The sequence below is a fragment of the Toxotes jaculatrix genome, chromosome 17 (genome assembly GCF_017976425.1).
Source record: "Toxotes jaculatrix isolate fToxJac2 chromosome 17, fToxJac2.pri, whole genome shotgun sequence".
NCBI lineage: Eukaryota > Metazoa > Chordata > Actinopteri > Toxotidae > Toxotes > Toxotes jaculatrix.
In genome coordinates this window covers 15325509-15348994 of record NC_054410.1, presented here as the reverse complement: position 1 = coordinate 15348994, position 23486 = coordinate 15325509, and the positions used below count along the sequence as shown (strand labels likewise).

General features: G+C 42.2%; 2 protein-coding genes across 13 annotated transcripts in view; both read left to right on the top strand.

Annotated features, from left to right (window-relative positions):
* The window catches only part of LOC121197003 (AT-rich interactive domain-containing protein 1B-like), a 166985-nt gene extending 156348 nt beyond the window's left edge, over positions 1-10637 (top strand). For 4 of the 9 annotated variants that reach the window (XM_041060308.1, XM_041060313.1, XM_041060311.1 and 1 more), the window contains 8 exons: positions 2514-2655; positions 3856-4025; positions 4966-5098; positions 5267-5398; positions 5536-5611; positions 6001-6739; positions 7076-7206; positions 7506-10637. In XM_041060308.1, coding sequence (XP_040916242.1) covers positions 2514-2655; positions 3856-4025; positions 4966-5098; positions 5267-5398; positions 5536-5611; positions 6001-6739; positions 7076-7206; positions 7506-9347 — 3365 coding nt within the window. In that variant the 3' untranslated portion in view covers positions 9348-10637. The remainder of the gene's footprint in view (positions 1-2513; positions 2656-3855; positions 4026-4965; positions 5099-5266; positions 5399-5535; positions 5612-6000; positions 6740-7075; positions 7207-7505) is intronic. The other 5 variants (XM_041060314.1, XM_041060310.1, XM_041060312.1 and 2 more) reach the window with 3 other exon arrangements.
* Positions 10638-15775: 5138 nt separating this feature from the next.
* The window catches only part of LOC121197005 (palmitoyltransferase ZDHHC14-like), a 43713-nt gene continuing 36002 nt past the window's right edge, over positions 15776-23486 (top strand). For all 4 annotated transcript variants that reach the window (XM_041060317.1, XM_041060315.1, XM_041060319.1 and 1 more), the window contains exons 1-2: positions 15776-16270; positions 16940-17216. In XM_041060317.1, coding sequence (XP_040916251.1) covers positions 16975-17216 — 242 coding nt within the window. In that variant the 5' untranslated portion in view covers positions 15776-16270; positions 16940-16974. The remainder of the gene's footprint in view (positions 16271-16939; positions 17217-23486) is intronic.

The window sequence follows — 23486 nt, the reverse complement described above, 5'->3', positions numbered from 1 at the left end:
GAGTTAGATAAACTTCTTTGAATGAGAAACAACAGTAAAAATAGCATTTAAAAAAAGCATAAATGCATAAAATCATTGTTATTGTAAATAGAAAAAAATATTTTTAAAAAATCCTTTAGGACCGAAATTAAATTTATACTCAATCATATAATCTGGAATGTGTTTAAAAATGTTGTGAAGTTTGCTTGTTTCAAAGATAGATAAACTTGCTTTGATAATTTTATTGAGATACATCATTTTATTGATGCTTGTGAAACACCAGTGTCATTTAAGTGATTACATTTAATGAAATGAATACATACTTTAATAATATTTATAAGCATAAGTAGGATTTTAAGACTTCATATACAGAATTATTTGAATGATGGACACTTGTTGTCCATCTATCAAATAAGTAGTTTACTTGTGGATACTTTTGATGGACTTAAACACAGAAGCCAAGGTACAGACTGACAGACTTTGATGGACTTTGCTTTGTTACTGTGCTCACACACCCCAGTTCTAATACTTTTTTAGGGGAAATTTTAGGGTCAGTTATGGAAAAAGCTCAGTAGCACAGGTTCTCAAACTAGGAAAAATAAAATCCCACCCTTTTTCTTTGTATACTTCTGTCTTGATGTGCTATCTGTCCTTGCCTGCTCCAAAGTGCAAACTGCCCTACTGACACCCTGCCAGCCTATATATAGACTGACAGCCCAATGATGTCACTGAGGGAGATTGTCCAGCGGGCTGGTGGGGCGGGTGGCGGGGTGGGGAGAGTGTGTGTGTGTGTATTTGTGTGTGTGTAGTGGTGGTGGGGTGTGGGGAGTGATTAATGAGAACTGGAATGTAGAATGTAAACAAACTCGACCTCGCCGTCACCTTTCATTCACAAAACTGGTTCAGCTGACTGACTTTTTTCTCCTCTCCCCCCCACCCCCACCCCCCTTCCCCTGCTTAACCACTACCACCCGTCTGGATTATGTCACACATGCAGGCTCTTATGCGCACACACACACATCAAACGTCAGCCGCATGCCTCTTGCACAAACCCCCCCGGCCCCCCCACCTCCATCGCCTCCTCTGTCATTCTTTTCTCTCTAAATGTGGAACAGAGGGCACTTGAGTTCACACTCTCCACCTCCCCTCCATCTTCATACCCCCACCCTCTCCATATTATGTATCCGTCTGTCTGCCCTCCTGCTCTTGAGGAATTGCGAACCTCTTAACCTCGGCTAACCTCACCAGTGTTTGCACTTCTCCACGTGTGCATGTGTGTTTGTCTGAAGCGGGGATGTCCCAGGAAGTGAAGAATCCCTAATGCTCCCTGCCCCTTCTTTGCCCTCTCTCCTATCCCTCCTCATCATTATGGGATAACCATCTCTCCCTGTCTCCTTCTCTCTCTCTCTCTCTCTCTCTCTCTCTCTCTCTCTCTCTCTCTCTCTCTCTCTCTCTCTTTCTCTCCATCTCCCATGATGTAGAGGCAGGGGATATTATTGAATAATTCAGAATTAGCATGAATTTTTAAAGCTTAAGTCTTTCTTTTTTTTTTCCTGTGGAAACGTGCTGTGCAGGGAAAGGCCACTGAGGCTGTTTCAGAGAAAGCCTTCTTAGCTAAATGCTCATTAGGATACTTTCATATTCTCTCTTTCTTCGTCTTTGTCATCCTTTAGCCGGAACGGTTCACATTTTCCATTAAACCTGCTTCTGGGAATTTGTATCCCTTGGTTTTATCTGGCTGGGGGTTCTTTGTGTGGTGGGCTCTTGTAGCTCTGCACTCCTATAATTTTCTAGTCATCTGAACTGAGAAATTCACAGAAAATGTGGTGTCATAACAAGAGAGCACACTAACCCAATTTTAACCTCAGTTTGCAGTCTCTGTGTGAGGGGAAGTATTTTTACTCGGAGAAGGTCATCAGCACAAGCTTTCTTAAGGTCTCCACTCATATTTAGTGGATGTTTGCCAAGGCACATAATTTGATTTGATCCTAATGGTAGATATATACACTATATTTTTTCAAATACATCTGTACCCCCCAGCTTAGCCCTCCACATGAACCCCTCATCAACTCAGTGGCACACCTAAAAAAAATAAAAAAAGAAGAAAAAAGCCAGCTAAACCATCTTCAAACAGCTTCCAAATAAAGAGCTGTGCCTCGACCACCCGAGTGGGCAATTCCCTCTGAGAAATCCTTCCTTTCTCTTCACTGTTCCTGTCTCCTTTTCCTCCCCTGGCCCCTCTTTAGCAGTCCCTCCATTCCCTTCTTCTTAGCCCTCATGTAGGCGGTTAGCTCAGGCTCACTTCTCATGTAGGGCATCACTGTTAGTGCTTTGGCCTTAAGTCCAAAGTTATCTCCCTAATACAGCACTTTGCTGCAGCGAAAGCCCTCTATGGCCGCTCTAACTCAAACCAGCTTCAAGATAATATCTGGAGACATGGGGGAGCCCTGCAGTCTGAATGTGTTACAGTTTTTACTGTGAATTTTCATGAATCATTTAGCTATAAGAATAATAAGGCTACTTCTGTCTCCCAGCAAATTCAGGCGGCTCCCTCCAAGGCCCACAGACGCCCCAGTCCTCTGGCAGCAGCTCTACAGCAGAGGCAGCAGGGGATCTGAAACCCCCCACACCTGCTACCACCCCACTGGGACAGGTCACACCACTGCCCCCCAACAGGTATCACACAAACATACTGCACCACTACTACTACAGTACTACTGCTACTATACGAACAAAATCTGCTGCCATTGCTGCTGCTCCTACTTCTAATATCAATATTGCTACTGCCTCTACCACTTCTGCCGCTACAGTGCAAGTAGTAGTTTCTAATTTTGTGTAATTAATTTGCTGTTTAGATTTCTTTTAGTTACAGTGATATTTGTGTCCATAAGCACACGCTGTTCCTTATGTATAAACAAGTATTGTCTGTGTATATGTATGGTGTATGGTATAAACCTGAATTATTAACATTGTCTCATAAAAAAGCAACTGTAGTGTAGTGAAGCAGGATATAAGTGAAAGGCAAAGATCTCTATGTGTACAGTTATGTACAGATACATAACCATTAACCAAACAGTTAGACATAATAGTCTCCCTGAGGAGGAAAAGCCTTGTTTGTTAGGCGATTTAGGTGAGACTGAAAACGCAGACCATATTATATTTCCTTGCTCTTTATATGATGATTAAAGTCTTTTATGTTTTAGTAAAACCTTCTTCATCTCTGCTGATTTCTTGTTGGATGATAATAAACTACGACAGTTGTGTTTGCAAAGCCTGGAAGAGCAGACACAGCTCTTTGTTTGCTTTGTTTGTGATGTATGTGTGAGAAATTTCTTTTATGTACATGACACAAATAGATTAAACATTTATTTGACAGCTATAGTTTCTAGTTCCTTTGAAAATCAAGGTTTTGCAGACAAACTGTATTATCAGTTTATAAAATATGATGCATTGTTTAAGGTTAAACTACCTAAAAGTTTTTTTAAAAATTATTAAATTAGCATTATTTGAACCAACTGAAACGTAAAATGCTACTTAAAGGCCTACAGTAATACATCCATAATAATATTCCAATGATATAATATCACATTTGACATGGGTCATTTTAGTACTTTTACTTTTAATACTTTCTGAATGCACCTCTGACAACAAACTGCTACTGCAACAAGTATTAGTACATCTGCTACTACCTACGATATCACTGCTACCCTACTCTTTTTTTTTTTTTTTAAATAAAAGCATTACAAGTAAAATAGCACTTCTTCACACTACATTGTTTTCATATTTTCAATATGTCTGATCACTTATCTGCCCCTCTGTCATTCTATTTCCTCCTCCTCCTCTCTCTCTCCTCCTTTCTCTCGTCACCTTGTCCAGGAGTAGTGTGAGCGTACAGGACCCCTTCTCGGAGGTGAGCGACCCGGCCTTCCAGAAGCGTGCTACCTCCCTGCCCCCATCAGCTCCTTACCAGCAGGGCCTCAGCATGCCTGACATGATGATGAGGATGCAGTACGACGCCAAGGACCCCTTCGCCGGCATGAGGAAGAGTGAGTGAGGCACACGCTGTGACTCCCTTTCATCCAAACACCTGTTTCCCCCCGAAATTCACAGAATATTTTTTGACTTATGTGAATAAACTGCTGTTTTGTTGTTGCAAAAAAAACAAAACAAATAAAAAACAAAAACAACAGAAAATCCATTTTTAATCAACGGTTTTATATTACCATATAAACTTGCACATAGCCCATAAACAAAGATATTGAAATTCGAAACTTCATCTTTAAACTTTATATAAACTTACATGGCTCTTTGTCAAAATAACTCATGTATCCCACAGCCATTGTTCTTTCGTCTGTCTCGTTGGTCTAATTCATTGTCTAGTCACCGTGTCTTCTCAGATCAGGACAGATGTGTGTTTCACTACTACAACTATGAAAGGAGACGAGAACTGTTTGTTACACCACACATCCCTTTATCGAAAACACACCAGCTCGTCTGATGTTCGTGTAGCTTAGCCTTCGTCTCATCCTAACTTTGTTCATCCTTTTCATCTTCCTCGTTTTCAACCTTTCATCCTTCCCACCCTGCTGAGAAGCACCTGTTTTGACCAACTCATGTGGTTTAGTTTTCAGAACAAACAGTAGTTTTAGAAAGGAATGGCTGCTCCTCTGAAGGCTGGAGAGAATGGAGTCTGAATGAATAATATGGTGGATGTTAGCTGCATAACAACAGTTACAGCCAAAGAACAATAGGTTTAATCATGGAACATGGTGAATATTCATAGAGGAATGCTGCCACCTGCTGGTTAGAGGGAAGACATGGTTCATGCAATTAAAGGAGCTAGTTTGAGTCAAAGTTTAAGCCTCTGTTTCATGTTGCCAGGACAGTCATAATTAGACTATCTTGTTAATCCCTGTTAAAACACATTTTCTTTTCTATACACTTTGTTCATGTTGTTGATATTTTGAGGTTCTTTTTCCTCCACAGTGGCAGGAGCTGATCCCTACATGCCTGGCCAGATGGCTGGTGGTGGTATGCAAGACATGTATGGCCGACCCACATCTGCCCTGAGCATGAGCCAAAGGTCACAGTATCCGTACGGACCGGGCTATGACAGGAGGTGAGCACACAAGCCACCAGAAGAAGGTGGTGAACCTGTAGCAAAGTAAATGCCCACTGAGGCCTGCTCTGGTGTTTTTATTCAGTGCACCTACCTGTGAGTATATAACAGTTATGTCAGTGACGTATTGTCAGTAGCATTCAGACATCTTTGTTGTTTGATCCTCAGACCGGACCATGTGATGGGGATGGAAGGAAGCATGGGTCCCCCTGGAAGTCAGAACAACCTGGGGCCTTCCAACAGTGAAGGCAGCATGTACTCTCCCAGCAGATACCCCTCACAGCAGAGGTCAGCACCTGTGTGAGTGTGTTTGCAGAATTCATTTGTGTTGAAAGACAAAAAATGTTAAATTATATGTCTTTATGTCTGTAGCTTTGCTGACCATTTTTTAAGTCAGTGAATGATATATTTCTTCTCCCTCCTCTCCTCTATATCAGACATGATGGCTACGGTCAGCAGTATCCTGGCATGCCATATGGGATGCATCCATCTGGGATGTACCCACAACAGCAGGTGAGAGACAGCTCTGTATGCCCTCAGCGCTGTTTATCCATAACTGTAGTTTTACAGTGTTCACTGTGACTTCATGTACTGAAGAATAGTTCAAACTGCAGACAATGTGTGAATAAATTATCATGGAAAATACAGAGTAATATATTTTTTCTATATAATTTCTAAATTCGTTTACTATCATTTTACTGTATTTACCAGTTAACCTTTGTTGAAATAGTTACCTTAATGTTTTTTCTTCATTTAAATCCCTCTAACTATAGTACCTTTACATATTACACATAACAATGTGAAAGCAATACTAAAGAAATGATAAGAATGAATCTATCGTGTCTGTGATAGTAAAATCACTAATAAAAAAAACCCACTAACTATCTACGCCTTTTCTTCAGCAGGGTTACAAACGGCCCATGGATGGTATGTATGGCCCACCACCCAAGAGACACGAGAGCGATATGTATGCCATGCAGTATGCCAACCAGCAGCCGGACATGTATAACCACTACAGTGGTGGGTACTCAGGCCCTGAACACAGAGCTATACAGGGACAGTTCCCCTACCCCTACCCCCGTGACCGTATGGCCCCCTCAGGACAGAGCCAGCACAGTATGATGGCTGGGGGCCCCACTCCTAACCACGCTGCTGAGGGGCCCAACATGTGGCCATCCAGGACAGACCTCGGCTATCCTTACCCCAACCGACAGGGACCGCCATCTCAAATGCCGCCTTACGGCTCAATTGGTAGAGATGACATGGACGGGCGGCCCGGGCAAGAGCAGTGGCACCGTCAGTCACCCTACATGTCATCATCAGGAGGCATGGCTCCCCTGTCTTCACGCCAGCCATCATCTTATTCCAATTCTCCATCCATGGCCAACCACCTGCCGAGAGCACCCAGCCCAGGGGCCTTCCAGCGCTCCTTGGACTCTCGGATGTCACCCAGCAAAGTACCGTTCATGTCACCCATGAAGATGCCTAAGCCTGGGATGGCCATGATGAGCTCGCAGGGCAGTGGATCCCTGGGTCAGTTACCTCCAAACCTGAGGAGGGACCTTAACTACCCACCAGGATCAGTCGAGGCCACCATGCCCATCTTCAAGCCCAGACGCAAGCTTATCTCCAAGGACACTGGTGAGATGGAGTTGCAGTATTTCATTAGTCAACATTTTGAGTAAAGCTGTGAGTGAGTTGAAAAGGGTATGGTAAGGCTCTGTGGAACATGTGTTGCTAGTTGTGCATTTAACATGAAAAATCATGAATTTACAGTAATTTCATGCTCTAAAAAAATGTGATTTAGAGCTCATTTTTGCTTAGCACTAGCTCAGTATGAGGTAAATTTTATGAAAGAAGTTCATTGATCTACTCTGTTCAATGTTCAATGTCCCCTTTATCATTTGGACAGAGTGGGATCACAATTTTTTCTTGTCCTGGTTCCAAAAAAAAAAAATTCCACTGTTTTAATCCCAGGAACGCCTGAGGCCTGGCGCGTCATGATGTCTCTGAAGTCTGGCCTGCTGGCAGAGAGCACATGGGCTCTAGACACCATCAATATCCTGCTGTATGATGACAGCACAGTGGCCTCCTTTAACCTCTCCCAGGTAAAACCAATTTGATGACTATACCTCATCACTGACTGACAGCAGAGATTCATTTAGCCCACTAGATCATGTTGTGACAGTGTGTCGTATAGTGTGCTTTACTCTTTAAACCTGATTTTCTTGACGAACCTTTTCTGTTATAGCGGGAAAATATTCTGGAGATGATTATGCCCTTCTTATTTGTTAACGTAAACCAAAGTGTCCAAGATATTATAACAACTTGATGCAAAAAAGTGATTGGAATGAAAAATTCCTTTCAAAGATTGTTGACAGATGATATTTTATCTTTCTTTGACCAGTTGCCTGGATTCCTCGAACTCATCGTAGAGTACTTCCGTCGTTGTCTGATCGAGATCTTTGGCATCCTGGAGGAATTTGAGGTGGGGACTGTGGCTCATAAAAACCTTGTGGATCCTGCTTCTAACCAAAAAGAAGAATCCGCCCCTGACCAGGAAACAGACTCTACTGTCCAACCTGTTGAATCAGAGTCAGCCCCAGCAGTAGAGATGCAGGTGGAGCACGCAGAAGGCATCATGCAGGAAGCTCCATCCGTCACTGCAGAGCCTGAGTCAGCTGTCGTGAATGGCGAAAAGGAGCATGAGGAGTCTGAGTCAAGCGATAAGAAGGATGATAAGGATAAAGAAGACAGAGAGAAAGAGGAGAAAGAAGAAGAAGAAGGGAATGAAAAAGGAGCAGAGAGTAAAAAGGAGTCTATGGACCAGCCTGTCACAGAGGTAGAACCTAAACCGAAGCAAGCCAGCAAATACGATAAGCTCCCAATCAAGATCGTCCACAAAGAGGACCTGATTGAAGACATGACAGAGCACTTAGGTTACGTCACCGAGTTCACCAGTGGGCTGCTACACTGGCAGGCCGGTGGAGGCGACTCCACTGCGCACATTCAGACACACTTTGAACCCCGTATTGCGCCACCTGCTGAGTCGAATGAAAAGATAAGGAAAGAGAACAAAGAAGGAAATATGACACAGGATGCAAAGAAACAACCACTGAAACATATCACTGCTACTATTGATGATGTTTTGTGTGCTCGGGTTGACGCCCTCTCTTACGCCCACCCTGCACGCTCCTTGCCATCCTACCCCTTCAGGGTGCATCCAGATGGGGAGCAGGGCCACATCACCTTGCTGGAGGACGAGCCTCGCTGCCTGGATGAGGCTCCACTCTCCACAACATCCGCCTGGCAGGACTCACTGTCCAAGCGGTGCCTCTGCGTCTCCAATATCGTCCGGAGCCTGTCCTTCATCCCAGGGAACGACTCAGATATGTCACGCCACCCTGCTCTAGTTCTCATTCTGGGCAGGCTGCTCCTGCTGCACCACCAACACCCAGAGAGGAACAGGTCGCCCCCTAGCTACCAGAAAGACGAACAGCAGGAGCAGGGGCTGTCAAGTAGCAAAGAGGAGTGGTGGTGGGAGTGTCTGAGTCTGCTGAGGGAGAACGCCATGGTCACACTGGCCAACATCTCTGGCCAGCTGGATCTCTCCACCTATTCGGACACTATCTGCCTCCCCATCCTGGATGGGCTTCTCCATTGGATGGTGTGCCCTTCAGCTGAAGCCCAGGACCCCTTCCCATCAGCAGCACCCCACTCCCAGCTCACTCCTCAAAGGCTGGTGCTGGAGTGCCTCTGCAAGCTGAGCATCCAGGAAGGCAACATTGACCTCCTGTTAGCTACACCACCTTTCAGCCGACAGGAGAAACTCTTCACTGTCTTGGTCCGTTATGTGGGTCAGAGGAAGGCCCAGGTGTACAGGGAGATGGCAGTGGCAGTCCTCTCCCACCTGGCACAAGGAGACCCCACAGCGGCACGTGCCATAGCCATGCAGAAGGGCAGCGTGGCTAATTTGGTAGGTTTCTTGGAGGATGGTGTTAGCATGGCGCAGTACCAGCAGAACCCTCACAGCTTACTGCACATGGGGCATCCCCCTATGGACCCACCGAGCACAAACATGATGTGCAGAGCAGCTAAAGGCCTCTTGGCCATGGCTAAAGTGGAGGAGAACAAGACAGAGTTTGTGCTGTACGAAAGCAGATTATTAGACATCTCCATTTCCTCGGTGCTCAGCGCAGGAGTGGTCGCCATTATTTGCCAAGTTCTCTTTCACTTAGGAAAATTATGACAGGAGGAGCGACAGGACTTGCACGGCGGACCTTAAGGTGGACAAAATATTTCTGTGGTTTTCTATTTTTATTTATCAAAATGACAGAAAATGTTTGTTTTTTTAAAAGAGGTATCCACATAAACAAAATATCTATATATGTATAGCTTCTGGGCCCTGTTGAAAAAAAGTGGGTTTGGGATTTGAAAGCTCATTTTAATACAAATATTTAATACCTGCTGGTGTTGGATTGCAACGTTTAATATTTTTGTTTGGCATTTGTTTTTGTTTGTTTACTTTTTTCAGCCAAAGCTGCCACCAGATTTTGGTGCTGAATTACGTGGTTCCTTTTGAGTCAATGAGTCGTTGAGATGTTTTTCAGTTTTATAAATGCTAATATACTCATCAACATTTTGTTATTGGAGAGTATTTATTTAAAATGTGACACTGTACAGTAGTTTGAACTTTTTTGCCAACAGTTGTGGGGAGGGGAAAAACACTGACTTTTTAAATTGAAATGTATATGTCTCCATCGCTGGAAGATAAATTGTGCAATAGGACTAGAGCAAGTTGTCCGTTTTGTGAAGAAAATGTACATCTTTAAAAGACACCTGCAGTGTGTGCTTTAGGCCATGAGGAGGCAGCATTGCACCAGCCAATCAATACAAGAGAAGAGCGTCTGTCAAAAGAAGTGTCTAATTTATCAATCATAGCCTCAACGACTTTCACAGATGAACTTTGTGTTTCCTAAGCACTTGTGTTATGTCCGTATTTTTTCATCACTGTGTATATAAACCGTTGTACAATGGACGCACATGATTCTTTCAGTCTCTGTCAGGCATAGCAAGAGATGGGACTTTCTGACTATTATAACAAATGCTTTTATTGTTGGTAAAATTTGTTATTGTTATTATACATATTTTGTTAATGGGGTCAAATATTTGAACATGGCAGATGTAACTGATGTTTCAATGTAAAAATTCCTGTATGCATTGTATTATAGCTGAGAAAACAATCGCTTTGGTAATCAAACGTGGAAGTGCCAGGGTGAGAGGATATCTAGGTGAGGTTACATAAGGAACCTGAACACTTTTCTGTTTGTTACTGTCCGCCATTCATGTCAACGGGCATATTTTTGAATCGAGACAATGCTCTAAAAGAAAAGTCTGAAAAGATCCCTCAAAATGTTCTGAAAGCTCATTGTAAAATTTGCCTTTTTTCGTATGACTCCATGTCTCTCTTTTATTCAGTATACACATTTATACTCTGTGCTGCACATGTCACAAATAAATGTACGATGAGCATCGTTAAGCACCGGAGACGTTGCATTATGTCCAGACAATCTTAGGCCAATAAAACAAACATCAACTGCTTACGTGGCCTGCCTTTTATTGATTTCACTCAAAATAATAACACAAAAATAATTTGATCAGTCACAGCCAATTCCTCCTTCTCTGCACTTAAAATTGTACAACTGCACAAATGCACAAGAGTCCAGAGAACACTTGATAAGAAGATTCAAGAACAGGCCAGCTGTATTACTTTATTATATCATATACATCATTTTATTTTTTTAGGTGTGGGTTCCAACCTCTGAATTAGATACTCATAAATTGATTATTTTAAAGCATGTTAACAGTGATGCTGACAATGACATATATACAAATATTTTTATTTCATGATAATTATCAGCACTGCTGCTGCAGATGAAACTCTGGCTTTTTCCTCAACTTACCACAGACTGTTTTACATCATCATCTGATGTGCTAATAAAGATGACGCTTTTTACAGGAGGTATTGCAGCAACTGTGGGACTGTGTGTGTGTGTGAAACTTGGCAGCAATTCCACCCTCCAGCCACAGGAGGACAGCAGTCTGATGAGTGACAGAGGAAAGAATTTTTCAGGGCTTATATTTGTTTCCACTTTCATTGTGTCCAGGACCCTCTCATTCTTAAAACTACTTTCTGAAGCCACAAAAAGTACACAGACTTCCTTTGAGTTTAGAAACTGTTTTGGCTTTATGATTAAACTCCATGACAGCCTTGATTTATACCAGTAGTTTCACCCTAGTCAGTTTAGTTTATACTCCAAAATGAGGGCATTGAATGCTTCTGCCACTCTTTGCAAGAGAAGAAGAAATTACAGCTACTTTGAATGCTACTTAGGCAAATTTCAAAAGGAATGTAAATATGAATTAATCCATTTATTGGTCACATGATACTGCTATATTTGTGATGTGTTCATGCTGTGGTCTGGGTTTTAACTGAAATGCTTTCATTACTGTTTGGGGCATGGGACCCCAAACTAGAGCATCAGTTTTCATGGTCTGGTTATTAAAAAAGAGGTCAGTGAACTTTCCACCCCCATTCTCTGCATGCAGAGTGATCAGTACCCTTCATCACCAGTGCATTTATTAGACCTGATGTCACAAAATTGTCAGTGACTTTGTACATTTTCTGCTCTGTTTGTTTTTCCTTTCATCTTTGGTTATAGCACATATCCTTAAAATTGCATATTTTAAAACATGCTTTCTCTGTATGTAGTTTTTGTGTTGTTGTTTTTAGTGTCTGTTGAGTGTGTAAGATTTGGTTTGTCTTAAGTGGTCTCCCATCAGTTCCCTTTATTCTGCAGCGTCTCCTCTTCCACTGAGTCTAAGTTCACAATATAATAATAATAATATATGTACCCATGTTCATTATAGTTAATTAATTATAGACCAGCTATTTATCCATTTCAGTGAATTCAAACATTTCAGAATACTAGATGAATCCTCTTAAATCTATTTCCCTTTCCTTTTTTTCTCTGTGAGGGAATTTCTTCAAATTTGGCACAAACATTCACTTGGACTCAAGGATGAACTGACTAGAATCTGGTCGTCAAAGGTCAAAGGTCAAGGTCACTTTGACCTCATAAAACACCTTTTTGGCCATAACTCTAGAATTCATATACTAATTATGATAAAATGCACATAATGCCTTTGATCAAATTCCGTCAGAGTCTTCAGTACATTATTATATGAATCTGGACAGACATGGATATAAAACTGCAACTTGACTGTTTTGCAGTACAATATTAAATCTCATGACTAGACTATATTTAAACTTCAACCACAGCAGCTTTATTCACAATTTAAAAATTGTCTGTGCTGCCAATCTCCTAATGCCAAATCAAAGATAATATTGTTGTGATAAATGGATAACACTCTGAAATATTCACTTTACAAATTGTGTTTAGACTTAAATCTTCAGTCTAGTGTTTATCATTATTGTTATGATTGTTTCTCTTATTTAAACTCATTGCAAATGGGTATTTGCTCAGGATCATAGCTCTCTCGTTTAACAATGGCACGCAAGTTGTTGCAAGTGTAAACACAGACATCAGGTAGGAAAAGCAGCCATAAACACAAGACCAAAAGCCAGCACGTGTGTATGGTGCAGCCTCTGCTGTCTCTGTACAGCTGTCTACTCCCTTCAACTTGAGTAAGTTTTCTAGCATCAATTTCTAAGAAGGAAGAAGTGTTGAGTAAAGACACAACTGCCAACAACCCATTTTATTATCAGAGGTTGCGTTCACTCTAGCTCATTCTGGGCGTGATAGCACCAATTACTCTTCATTATTCTCCTACTTTCTATTTATCCTGTCTTTGAATAGATTCCCCGGTTTGTTTTCCCCAGAATTGTTATTTCCGATTTAGCTGGAATTTGATGTCTCTCTCCTTCCCTTCCTTTGCCAGGGGAAATGCGGGCATATTATTGAGTTCTATTTTAAGTTGCCGTTAATAATAGCATTCCTGAGGTTGACAACACAGGCAACAAACAGGCTCATCACAGACTGTCTTTCAAAGAATGATTTTTAGCTGGCTTGCTTGGCGGCAGAGAGGCGCAATCAGTCATTTCCATCTTATTAAAATCTTACCGACACCATAAAATTAATTACATCATGCCTGTGAGGTGGTGGAAAGTTTGATTGATTTCTAACTAATATTTCTGTGGAGACGGGAATGATTCATTTGCTTTTGGGTACGTCTTGGCATCTTAACTGTAACTGTATTGTTTTTACATGTATGCACCTGCACATTATAAACAGAAACTTAGCCCACATACCTCTGAGTGATTTCAATTTCAGCCTGTCATTTAGAGTTTGGAGGGAAAGTGGGTTGCTGTACTTTTTTGATGATGGAGGATGTGTTTCACGTAGGCAGCCAACCGCAGGAGAAAACCTCCCACACTCCTGTGCCGCTGAGAAGCTGAGTCATCGAGCTCTGACAGGATGGATGTGGTGGCTGAGAGGAAGCTGGGCCCTTCATTGGCCACTGCTGGCCTGGGTACCCCGCCCTGCTGCCTCGTACCGCTAATGTAGGTAGATGAATGAGTATTGGGTAAAAACAAAAGAGACCGCACTGACCTTTCCAGTGATGTGCTACAATTTATGTGTGGTAGTGGTGTTGTGAACTGTGTGTTTACTAAATAAGGCTGCAGCTGATAATTGTGGCCATAGAGAGTATCTCGGCCCACTTGATGAGGCTTTAATCTCACTATGTCCTTTCATCCCGTCCAGCTTTCTAAACGAAACAATATTGCCTGGATGAGGCCTTGGCAGGATGTGATTCAGGCCCATGTTGTTTTTGGATCCAGACTCAAAGGCCCTATCATGTCCACCCATTTCCCAACACAAACACGGCTTCAGCCATATGTCATCACGCTGCTTAACGAGCCCCATAGTTAAGGAATTACACTGGAGGGCTTACAGATCATTAGCAGCCACAGAAAACATCCACAGCTTTCCAACAGATTAAGTGAAACATGTGCCACTTGATAGCTTCTCATGCCCAGCAGTGGCAGCCAATCATGCTCTCAGTCAGTTTGAAGATGCATGACACAGCTTTCACTGGGACAGCTTACAGTACTGTACATGACCGCTTCCCTAGTAATGCAACATTTTCAGCCAGCTCGGTGTTTGGATATGTGTGTCAGTCAAATGGGTGATGCTCCATTTTCAATCTTATAAGTAAAATCAATAAGCCTGAATTCTTCCGTCCCACTTTCATAGAACAAAAGCATCAGCAGAACGTGAAAGTACAGTGAGAATAAATGCTTCCCCCTTTGCCTGATGTTTGAGTCTCACAACTAAGTCCTCTCACATAATATGAAATGCAGCCAGACTTCTTTTCAGAGAAAGTGGATAATTGTGCGGCTGTGGGAGTGAATGAGCTAAACCGCTCAGGTGGCTTCAGAGCAAGATGAGGAGGTGTGTGTGTGTGTGCCTGTAGGTGTTAAGAGGAGGACAGATGACAGAGGAACTGTAGGCCAGTGACGCAATCAACTGTACTTATCGGGCTGAACAGGAAATTGTGTCATCAGAGAACTGTATTTGGCACATGCAAGGCAACTTCACTGCATGTCTGTTTTCAGTAGAAACACAGCATGACTAATAGTGCCCCAATGTATTTATTTAATAATTAACTGTCAATAATGTTAATTTTGTGAGCTTCTTCAGTAATTTTATCATCTTCCTGAATCACGCTGTTTCATTCAATCAAAAACCTCACTGTTCAAGTCTGTGTTTCCGGGCATTGTACCTATAAATATCCAACCGTACTCATCGCAAAAAAAAAAAAAACAAGAAATAACAAGCATGAAACTTTCTGTAGTTTTTCTGGGGGTAGTGAAATATAGTCACATGCTCATTTATTGCAATGAACACCTTTTTTTTCAGTGTTATAAGGCTCTCTGTACATAATGTCCCTTTCCTTTGTCAGTTAAATGCCAGGTACTATAGGCATTAAACTGACATTATGACACATGATTGAAAAGTAGCTTCTCTTAGTTCTGGGAAAGTTTTTACAAATGTTTTTGTCACTAAAAAGTTTTTTTTTGTTTGTTTGGTTTTTTTTTTCGTTTTTTAAAGGTAGTTAAACACTGAAATGTGAGCATTTACTGGACAGGACAGTCCATGTGGGGTTCACTCAAAATATAAATACATTTTATGGTAATAAGGGAACATGTGGGGTTTTGTAGATGTTCAGAGGTGTTATTTTTATTCAGGATTAACAGAAGTCAATAGTTTTGGGGGGAGGAAACATGTCACCCAGTGCAGTGGTGCACCTCACAGTCACCACAGTCACAGTGGAAGCAGCTGGTATTGGTTTTGCCTGTCTGAAATAGTAATTAGCATAAATAAAAACCATCCTTAAGTTGTAGGAGTGCAGATAGGTGTTCACCCTACAATAACCCGGGTGTCACCCCAGGGCCCCACTCTGGGCACGCCCCTGCTAATGGGGGGGGGGGGCTCCCCACACGGGCGCCTGGACGTCCGTGGACCAGGGCTTGGGAACCCCTTTAACAGCGCGTCCTCCCCCTTGCACCGCCTCGGTAGTGACTTCAGCCACGGTTGGAGGGGGGAGGAGCAAGTTGAGAGGCTCTGCTCTGCTCCCGTGTTGATGTTTGTTGTTTGCGAGGGTGGCAGCGCTGTGTGTGGACAGGGACCTAGTGTGAGCGGAGGGTTGTCGACTGGCCTGCCTGCCTGCACGCTTCTTGGGGGTATGGTGCAACTTTTTCCCAAAAAAAGGCGACGGAATGGCGCAGATGCTGTGAAATACTTGGACATATGGCTATAAGGTCCTGCTTGGTTTGTGTTGGGCGCAAACACTCGTAGTGTGTATGTGTGTTGTTTTTTTTCTGGGCAACGACCAGTCAGGATGCTGGAGCTCGTCTGAGAGCACCCCGCCGTGGTCTTTCTCTGGATTTCCCTTCCTTTTTTTTTAAACCAAGTTCTTCTTCGGCGACGAGCGGCCAATTTCAAACTCATTTTTTAAAAACCCTTTAAACTTCCCAAAATGGTGTTCTTCTTCGCTTTGTCCACGGCTCGCAACAAACCCGGGTAACGAAAGGAGGAAAGCTACGTGACAACACCCCGACACGACGACCAGCGTTACTTTCCCTCGGTAAGGCAGCGCTTCAACTGTCGCCTCAGCGGGCACAGCAGACAAACACAGCCGGGATGTGAAGCCTCGGTGTCTGTGGTGTTACGCGGTTGACAGCGCAGCCGAAGCGCACAGTCAACCCCTTCATTTTAGCCCCCTCTTGAGTGGGAGAGTCGAAAGTAAAATAGCCATATCAGAGCGTACAGTTACGTGTGGGTGAAGTGAGTGGCCAGTAAGCTAGCCCTTAATTGCACAAGTTGGTCAGCGTGCTAACATTAACTTACCAGTCACCTCACCAACTTGCTAACCGCGTTAGCCTTAGCAGCATTTAAGATTCGGTTTTCTGTGTGATGCTAGTCAGGTTGCTTGCTAACAAAGGCGGTATTAACGTAACGCTATGGTATGTGTGAGCTGCTAGTTATGTGCCAAGTTAGCTAACGTTAGATTAGCCAAACCTGCTGTACTACATTTATTTGTAGCTTCACCGAACTCCCCTCAGGTTAGATAGGTCTTTGGAAAACTACACAAATGTAATGTGAGCATTAGCTGGATGTTATTAAGAGCAGGATTGTGTCTTGCACTTTTCACAAACTTTTTTTTCCTCCCACTTTGCACTCACCCCAGGCATCTGTCTAAACATGGTGAGCTTAGCCTGTCTTGCTTAACTGAACCAGTTTATTTTCTTCGCAGAGGCGCATCTGCCCCGGGATTTTTGTGAGCAGTTGATGCATCTCGGGGTATCTGAGTCCATGAGAGAGTGCGAGTACAGCCAAATAAGCACTCGCAGCTCCACACCAATGGAGACCCCTTACAAGAAAAGGACCCCAAAGAAGAGGAAGTGGGAGTCCTTCCCAGGTCGGAATAAATTTTACTGCGATGGGAGGATTATGATGGCCAAGCAGACAGGGGTTTTCTACCTCACCCTTGTCCTCATTCTAGTGACATGTGGACTTTTCTTCACCTTTGAGTAAGTATTGTTGCAAGTGTCTTCAATCTCTTTGTGCTCCCATCTGCTATTTACTTGAACACATCGACATTGTGGATTAGGGATTTCATTTCATGGGCTCAGCTGCTAGAGAAAAAGTTTAGATATAGGTCAGTTATGTCACCGACATCACTCTGGAGTGGGTGTATTTCCTGTGATCTCCTCGGGGCTCAGGGAGATGTCAGTTGAAACTGGTCGGGGGATTAGACAGAGACGTCTCTGTTTTGAGGAAGTATAGAAAATATAACTCATTGGTGGAGGGGGTGTGTTTTGCCAGGGGCCTTTGTTGATGGAAACTGCTCTGTGCTTCCTTTGAAAAGGTGTGGGTTTCCTGTCCTAATTTGTTTATGGATAATATATGCCCTCACATGTTGTAGTCAGTTAAAAAAAACGAGTAGGCAATACTTTTGCCTGCAGGCTAAGGTGTCCTTTAGCAAGATGTTGAGTCCTGACTAGTTGCAGTGATGCTTATCTGTAGCAGACCCATGTTTGATGGTTGAAATCTTATCTTATATCTTAGACTGTGGTTATCATTCGGTCTCATAATATAACCAACTTTTGACAAGTCATGAATTTCTTATAGGTTAGACCACTCAGCATCTGTCTGCCCATGTTTGCCACTTGCACACCCTTAATCAAAATCCCACTATCCCCAGAGGAGGCCTCTGTCTTTCTCCCACTGGTAGAACAACCTGTAATCAACAGACAGCATGTTCTTCTCCATACTGTCTCATCCAGCTCATCATCTTCACCTCATCCCAGATATCCTAAATTGGCCCACTGTGACTGAATTTCATGATACAGCTTGTAGACACAGATACTGACCTGAAGGCTGACAGCACTGGAGTGTACTTTAAGAGATAGAGCTTTGTCTCTCTCCTCGTCAGTCCGAAGTAATCACTATGACATATGTGATCTCAGAAACCCCATCTATGCTTGATAAGAATCCTGTTCCATCATGAAATTTGTTGCTCAATCGGACAGTCTTTATCTGGGTAGAGTGCTTCAGAGCCAGAGAGAGCTTAATAGGCAAAATATGTGCAGTGGTTGATTGCTGCTGTAAAGATAGTATATACTTAATGATACACACTCAGTGGCCATGTTTTTAGGTGCACATGTACAGTCCAATGCAATCCAATCCAATCCTTTATGCTTATAGTATCCTGCCACCTCATGTATGTAAATGTTACAAACACCTTCCATGTGGTCTAGCACTACAACACCACCTGCTCCAGCTAACAGTAGAATTCATAGCAAGGCTGATGTATTGCATTGCATTATATTGTAAAGGTGTCCCCAGTAAAGTGGTTGTTGAGGGTAAGACTGCCTTTGAATAGTATGGCACACAATCACTATTATAAACAAAACTGTTACTTTATGTGTGTCTGTGTTTGTGTATAAAACATTGTGTCCTCACATTTTTTAGAACATTTTGGCATTACTTGTTATCAATTTAGTCAGTTACCAAAACAACAACTCTTGGAAGGTGTATGCATACATTTGACTTTTTTTTTTATGTTTTATAGACCATTTAATTGATTAATATAATATAAATAAATGGTAAATCACTCATGTTTAGGGGTCAGTTTCACAGATATAAAGCATTGATTTATCCTCTTTCAAACCACTGCTGGTTAGCTTTTTTAGTATTCCTTGTGTGTGAATTCCGTCACTGGCGCAATGCTACACATCTATCAGCAGTGACCTCTGGACCACTTCGTCTTTCAATACATTGTCACCTCAGCAGAGATACAGACATAACCCATGACCAAAGGGCAGGCTGCTGGAGAGAGGGCATTGCAGGCTTAAACCTCCAACCTCTCCTTATTATGGAACCGTTGATAAAAATACTGAAATGGGAGGGAAACATTGCGGGGTCCATTTGAACCTGGATGTTCCCCAGCACCCACATGGAGGATGCCAGATGCTTCCTGATGATACCTCTCCCCCCTCAGATGGCTTCATTTCCTACACCATGACCAGTCAATGGAGTTGAGCCCAGTGTACTGTCCTCTGTTTGTTGTGACTACAGGGGACATTTTTCAGGAACACCATGCAACCACAAAGCCACTTTTCAGCTTAGCGCTGTCCTGCCCTGCTCAGCTGTCCATGCCCCCAGGCGGATGGAGTCCTCCTGACTTTCCTCTCTCACTGTCTCCCTTCCACCCTACTCCCATCAGCTGAAAGGAGACATTTATCGGACAGGGCGATAGTCAGCAGACCTGCACATTGGCTTCTGTTGTCATTAACTGTAATGCGTTTCGATTAGATGTGTTTTTCTAACCCAGCTCGCCAGTTGTCAGCATAGTGGAGAACAGCTCGTCATTCAGTTTGTAACAGCTTCTTGTGTCTTTTGAATTGCCTCTGTATCCTATTATGGTATTTCAAATTAGGCTGTGATATGATCACACCTGGTCTGCGGAGTCCAGCAAGAGTCAACAGATGGTGAGTGTTTAGGGATGGAGGCATGCACAGAACATTTAGCAGAGATCTTGCTGCATCTCCATATTTCTTTTTGCTTGTTGTCTTTGTCTAAGGGGTGCTCAGCCATGCACAATAAACCCTGTTAGTGACCGGCAGACTTTGGTCTGTTTATTATTCTGTTGCTGGCTCCCTCCAGATATCCATGTGTGCTGTTGTTGCACATGTTTCCTTCTCCCCCTTATGCCTCGTAAAAGTTCACTCAGGCAGATGTTTGAAGTGGTGTTCTGTTACATTGTTTTGTTTGATGTGAAAATTGATCTCAAGATATACAGTTTTGGGCAGAGAGAAGGCTAAACACTTTGGTTTTAGTATTATTTTTATGTGGATAATCATAAGATGTGCTAGTCATCGGGACTGGGTTGTGACATGAAGCTGTGAATAGTGGCTACATGTGTGTTGGTGTTGATTATTGAGGGACTTTTATAGTGCTGAGAATAGCTGTATTTGTAAACCATGTTATCTAAAGTGCTTTACAAGTTCTCATTCAACCATTCAAACACATGCTTACATACTGATGGCAGTGTGGCAGGGGCTGGCTTGACTTTGGAGCAGTGTGGGGTTCAGTGTGACAGTGACAGAAAATCTGTGACTATTTTGACATCCTTGTTAAGCGAAGAAGCCAAACAGCCGAGCGTTTGCAAATTTTCTTTGTCATATATTACAGTAAACTGAATGTTTTTTGGTTTTAGACTGATGGTTCGATAAAACAAGAAATCTGAAGAAGCCGCTAAGGGCAGAGTAATTTTAATAGGTGTTTTATATAAAATTGTAGACATGAAGCCAATGTGTGGAGCCTACTAGAGCCACAAGGGATGTTGATAACTAAATGATGATTGATTAATTGAGTTTAGAATTTGATCGATCAAGAATATATTCCAAATTTACAACACACAGTGCTGGTATAGCAGTAGTAAGACTGGTGCCACTCATGCTGGTGTTTTCAGTAGCTGGATTTATCTGATTTCCATACATTTGGGTTAACTGCTCCATTTTACTGTGAGCAACTGTAACCTATTGAGTGTTTTCCATACAACAATGACTGTTGCCTTGATAACATTTGTTTGAGTTTGCCCAAACTGTGCTTGATGCCTGCAGCTGTTTATCTAACACTCAACTTTTACTGTTCTTTGTAGAAATCCTTATATTCCTCAATAAAAAAAGCTATAAAAACTCAAATCTGTCAGAAGATCAGAGCAGAACATCTATTTGATATAGGCATGTGCAGGCTACATAGTGTTTCAGTGGTACAAGAATGGGCTGGGCTTTGATTTAAGTGTCCTGCACATTTAGTCACATCTAATTTATGTCCTTCAGTAAAGCCTGTAACAGTTTTATTTGTGGTGCTTGTTGGGAGCAGTACACTGCTTGGGACTGAGTGCTGCCCGACAGGCTTGATTCAGGGGGAAAATTTTTGCTGTCTGCACAGTACAGTACTGGTTCCTAAGCAAAAATGCTTAGGAACCAGTCACAGTTACCTGGCTGGTAGTCTTAAAATAACTTTAATTGCATAACAAAAAGGGGCAGTTGCAGTTGTTTTGATAGAAGTCACTGCAAAGCCAGCCACATTTGGACAGAATTATTATGACAAAACTGATTTATTGGAAGTTGTCTAATCCATTTTTTGACAGTTGCAGAGATCAAAACCCTGGCTTTCAAGATTTTTCTGGTGGTTAGCCACAGCTTATAAACTAGACAGGTTAATGCTTTGAATATAAAAATATGAAAACCTACATTCACCTTCATGAAAATCTCTAAGAAAGCCTGATGAGTAATTCACTTGAAATGTAAACAGCGTTTTAGGTGTTTTGATGACTGTGTTGTTTTTCAAGTTCAGGCTCTTTTAAGTTAGGATGTATTGGATAGTTAGTTTCTTGCTTTCTGCTCACACCTGCTTTGCCACTGCATAATCCCTTCATCTGTCTGCCTTCATCGTCTTTCTACACTAGTCATTATTTTGACAGGACAGAGAAAGAAGTTGTCTGAATGTGTGTGTTCCTCTTTAAGTATGTGATTAGAATCGACACAAGGTAAAGTTTGTCGATGAAGAGAGCATAATGGACATTGAGTTTTATTTATGTACCTTAAATAGTAAAAACAAAACACAAAGAAAAATAGAACAAAGTTAAACATATATTAACAACTCAGTTTTGGTAGAAAATATGTTTTTTAAGTTGTAGGCGAGGTAAAAAAAAAAAGAAAAAGAAAAGATTGGTTATGAATGTCAGATCTACTATTCAGTGGAAGCATTAACACAGAAAATTCTGGCCTACAGACAGACCTAAAAACTGACACGGCTACAGAAAACTAAGACACAGAACAGTTGGAAACACTGAAAGAAATAAGTCATATTGCTCAATGGATCAATTGGTTCAGACTGAAGACTGGCCTGTGTTGTTTTTAATCTACACAACAAAGCATGCCTCCCCAATTTTATTTAGATCAATGTTTATGCGGGTTCAACAGTTGCCACAGATCCCACAAACTGATGTCTTATGATGAAGTCTTGTGATAAACTATCTCCTAATCTCTTATCTCCATTTGCACCAGCATGTAATCCTGGTAGCTTAGATGCTTTAGAAGCTGTTGAAAAGAAAAAACTGCTCAGATATTGTAATGGAACAATGCCACTTATTAATAATCATGTTTGTCCACAGGTTTAACAAAGTGGCTTTTTAAGAACACTGTAAACGGACAAGTAGGCCGAGGTCAAGTTCCTCAGAAGTGGTCTTTGGTCGTTTCTTCTTGTGAATAGAAAGAAAACCCTGTAACCACATGAAATACCCCAGGCATTGTATGCCATTCTTCATTCAGATAATACAGTAGTAGAAGACCCCTCTCAGGCATGCTATCTTTTAGCTCTTCTGTTGTTACAAATTTGATACAGTGAAATCGGTGAAATGGCGATCCTTTTTTTTTCTCTTGCTATGTTAGTTCAGCGCAATACTCCAGAAGAATAGCAAGTAGGTTTGCTGCATGCTTGAGCAAAATAATAAGTCAGCTTTTGGAGTCACGTAAGGCAAGCTGTTGCGAAAGAGCCTTTGTCCACATAATTTGAACAGTCACACCCATGGTAGGCATGGTTTCCCAAGACAAGAAAAGCATTTCTCTCAAGCCAGGCTGTCAGAAATTTAAGAAATGAAGTACAGTACCATTCTTGGTTTAGTCCCACTGTCTTAAGTTTACCTGCACAGAAGAGATTGAAGTTTTTACACATAAGGATAACATAAGAGCATGAAATGCTCAGATTTTGCTACAGTGTGCCGGCATTCCTTTTTTTTTGGCAAGCGAACAAGGACAATGGCTATGTCATACTTGACTGTTTAATCATGTATAAGTATCAGCTAGCCAGATCTAGGTCATTTTAGAAGTGAATATGTTTTGGATATGACTTAAATTCCTTGCAGGACATTCTGTCACAGACTTTATTGCCACGGTCTGATTTGCTGTAGAAGCAAGAGGCAGATCTGTCACCTAGGCTCACTGAAACCAGGAGTCATATCCAGCTGTTTGCATTTTTGTAGTGTGATTCCTCTCCCCAACTAGCTCCAAGCCTTCTATCGACCCTGCACCCTCTGTTTGTCACACAGCTTCCCTGTGCCAGTGGTAAGTGAGTCCATGGCACATGTTGGTTGGAAGGTTTTGCTAGTGAATTTGGAGGCTTTTCACATGCATGCATGACCGCTGGCATCCTCTGAGGATGTGTCATTACACTACTGACATCTGTCTGAAAGGTAGAAGGAAATTATGATTCCATGAAGTAGTCCGGGG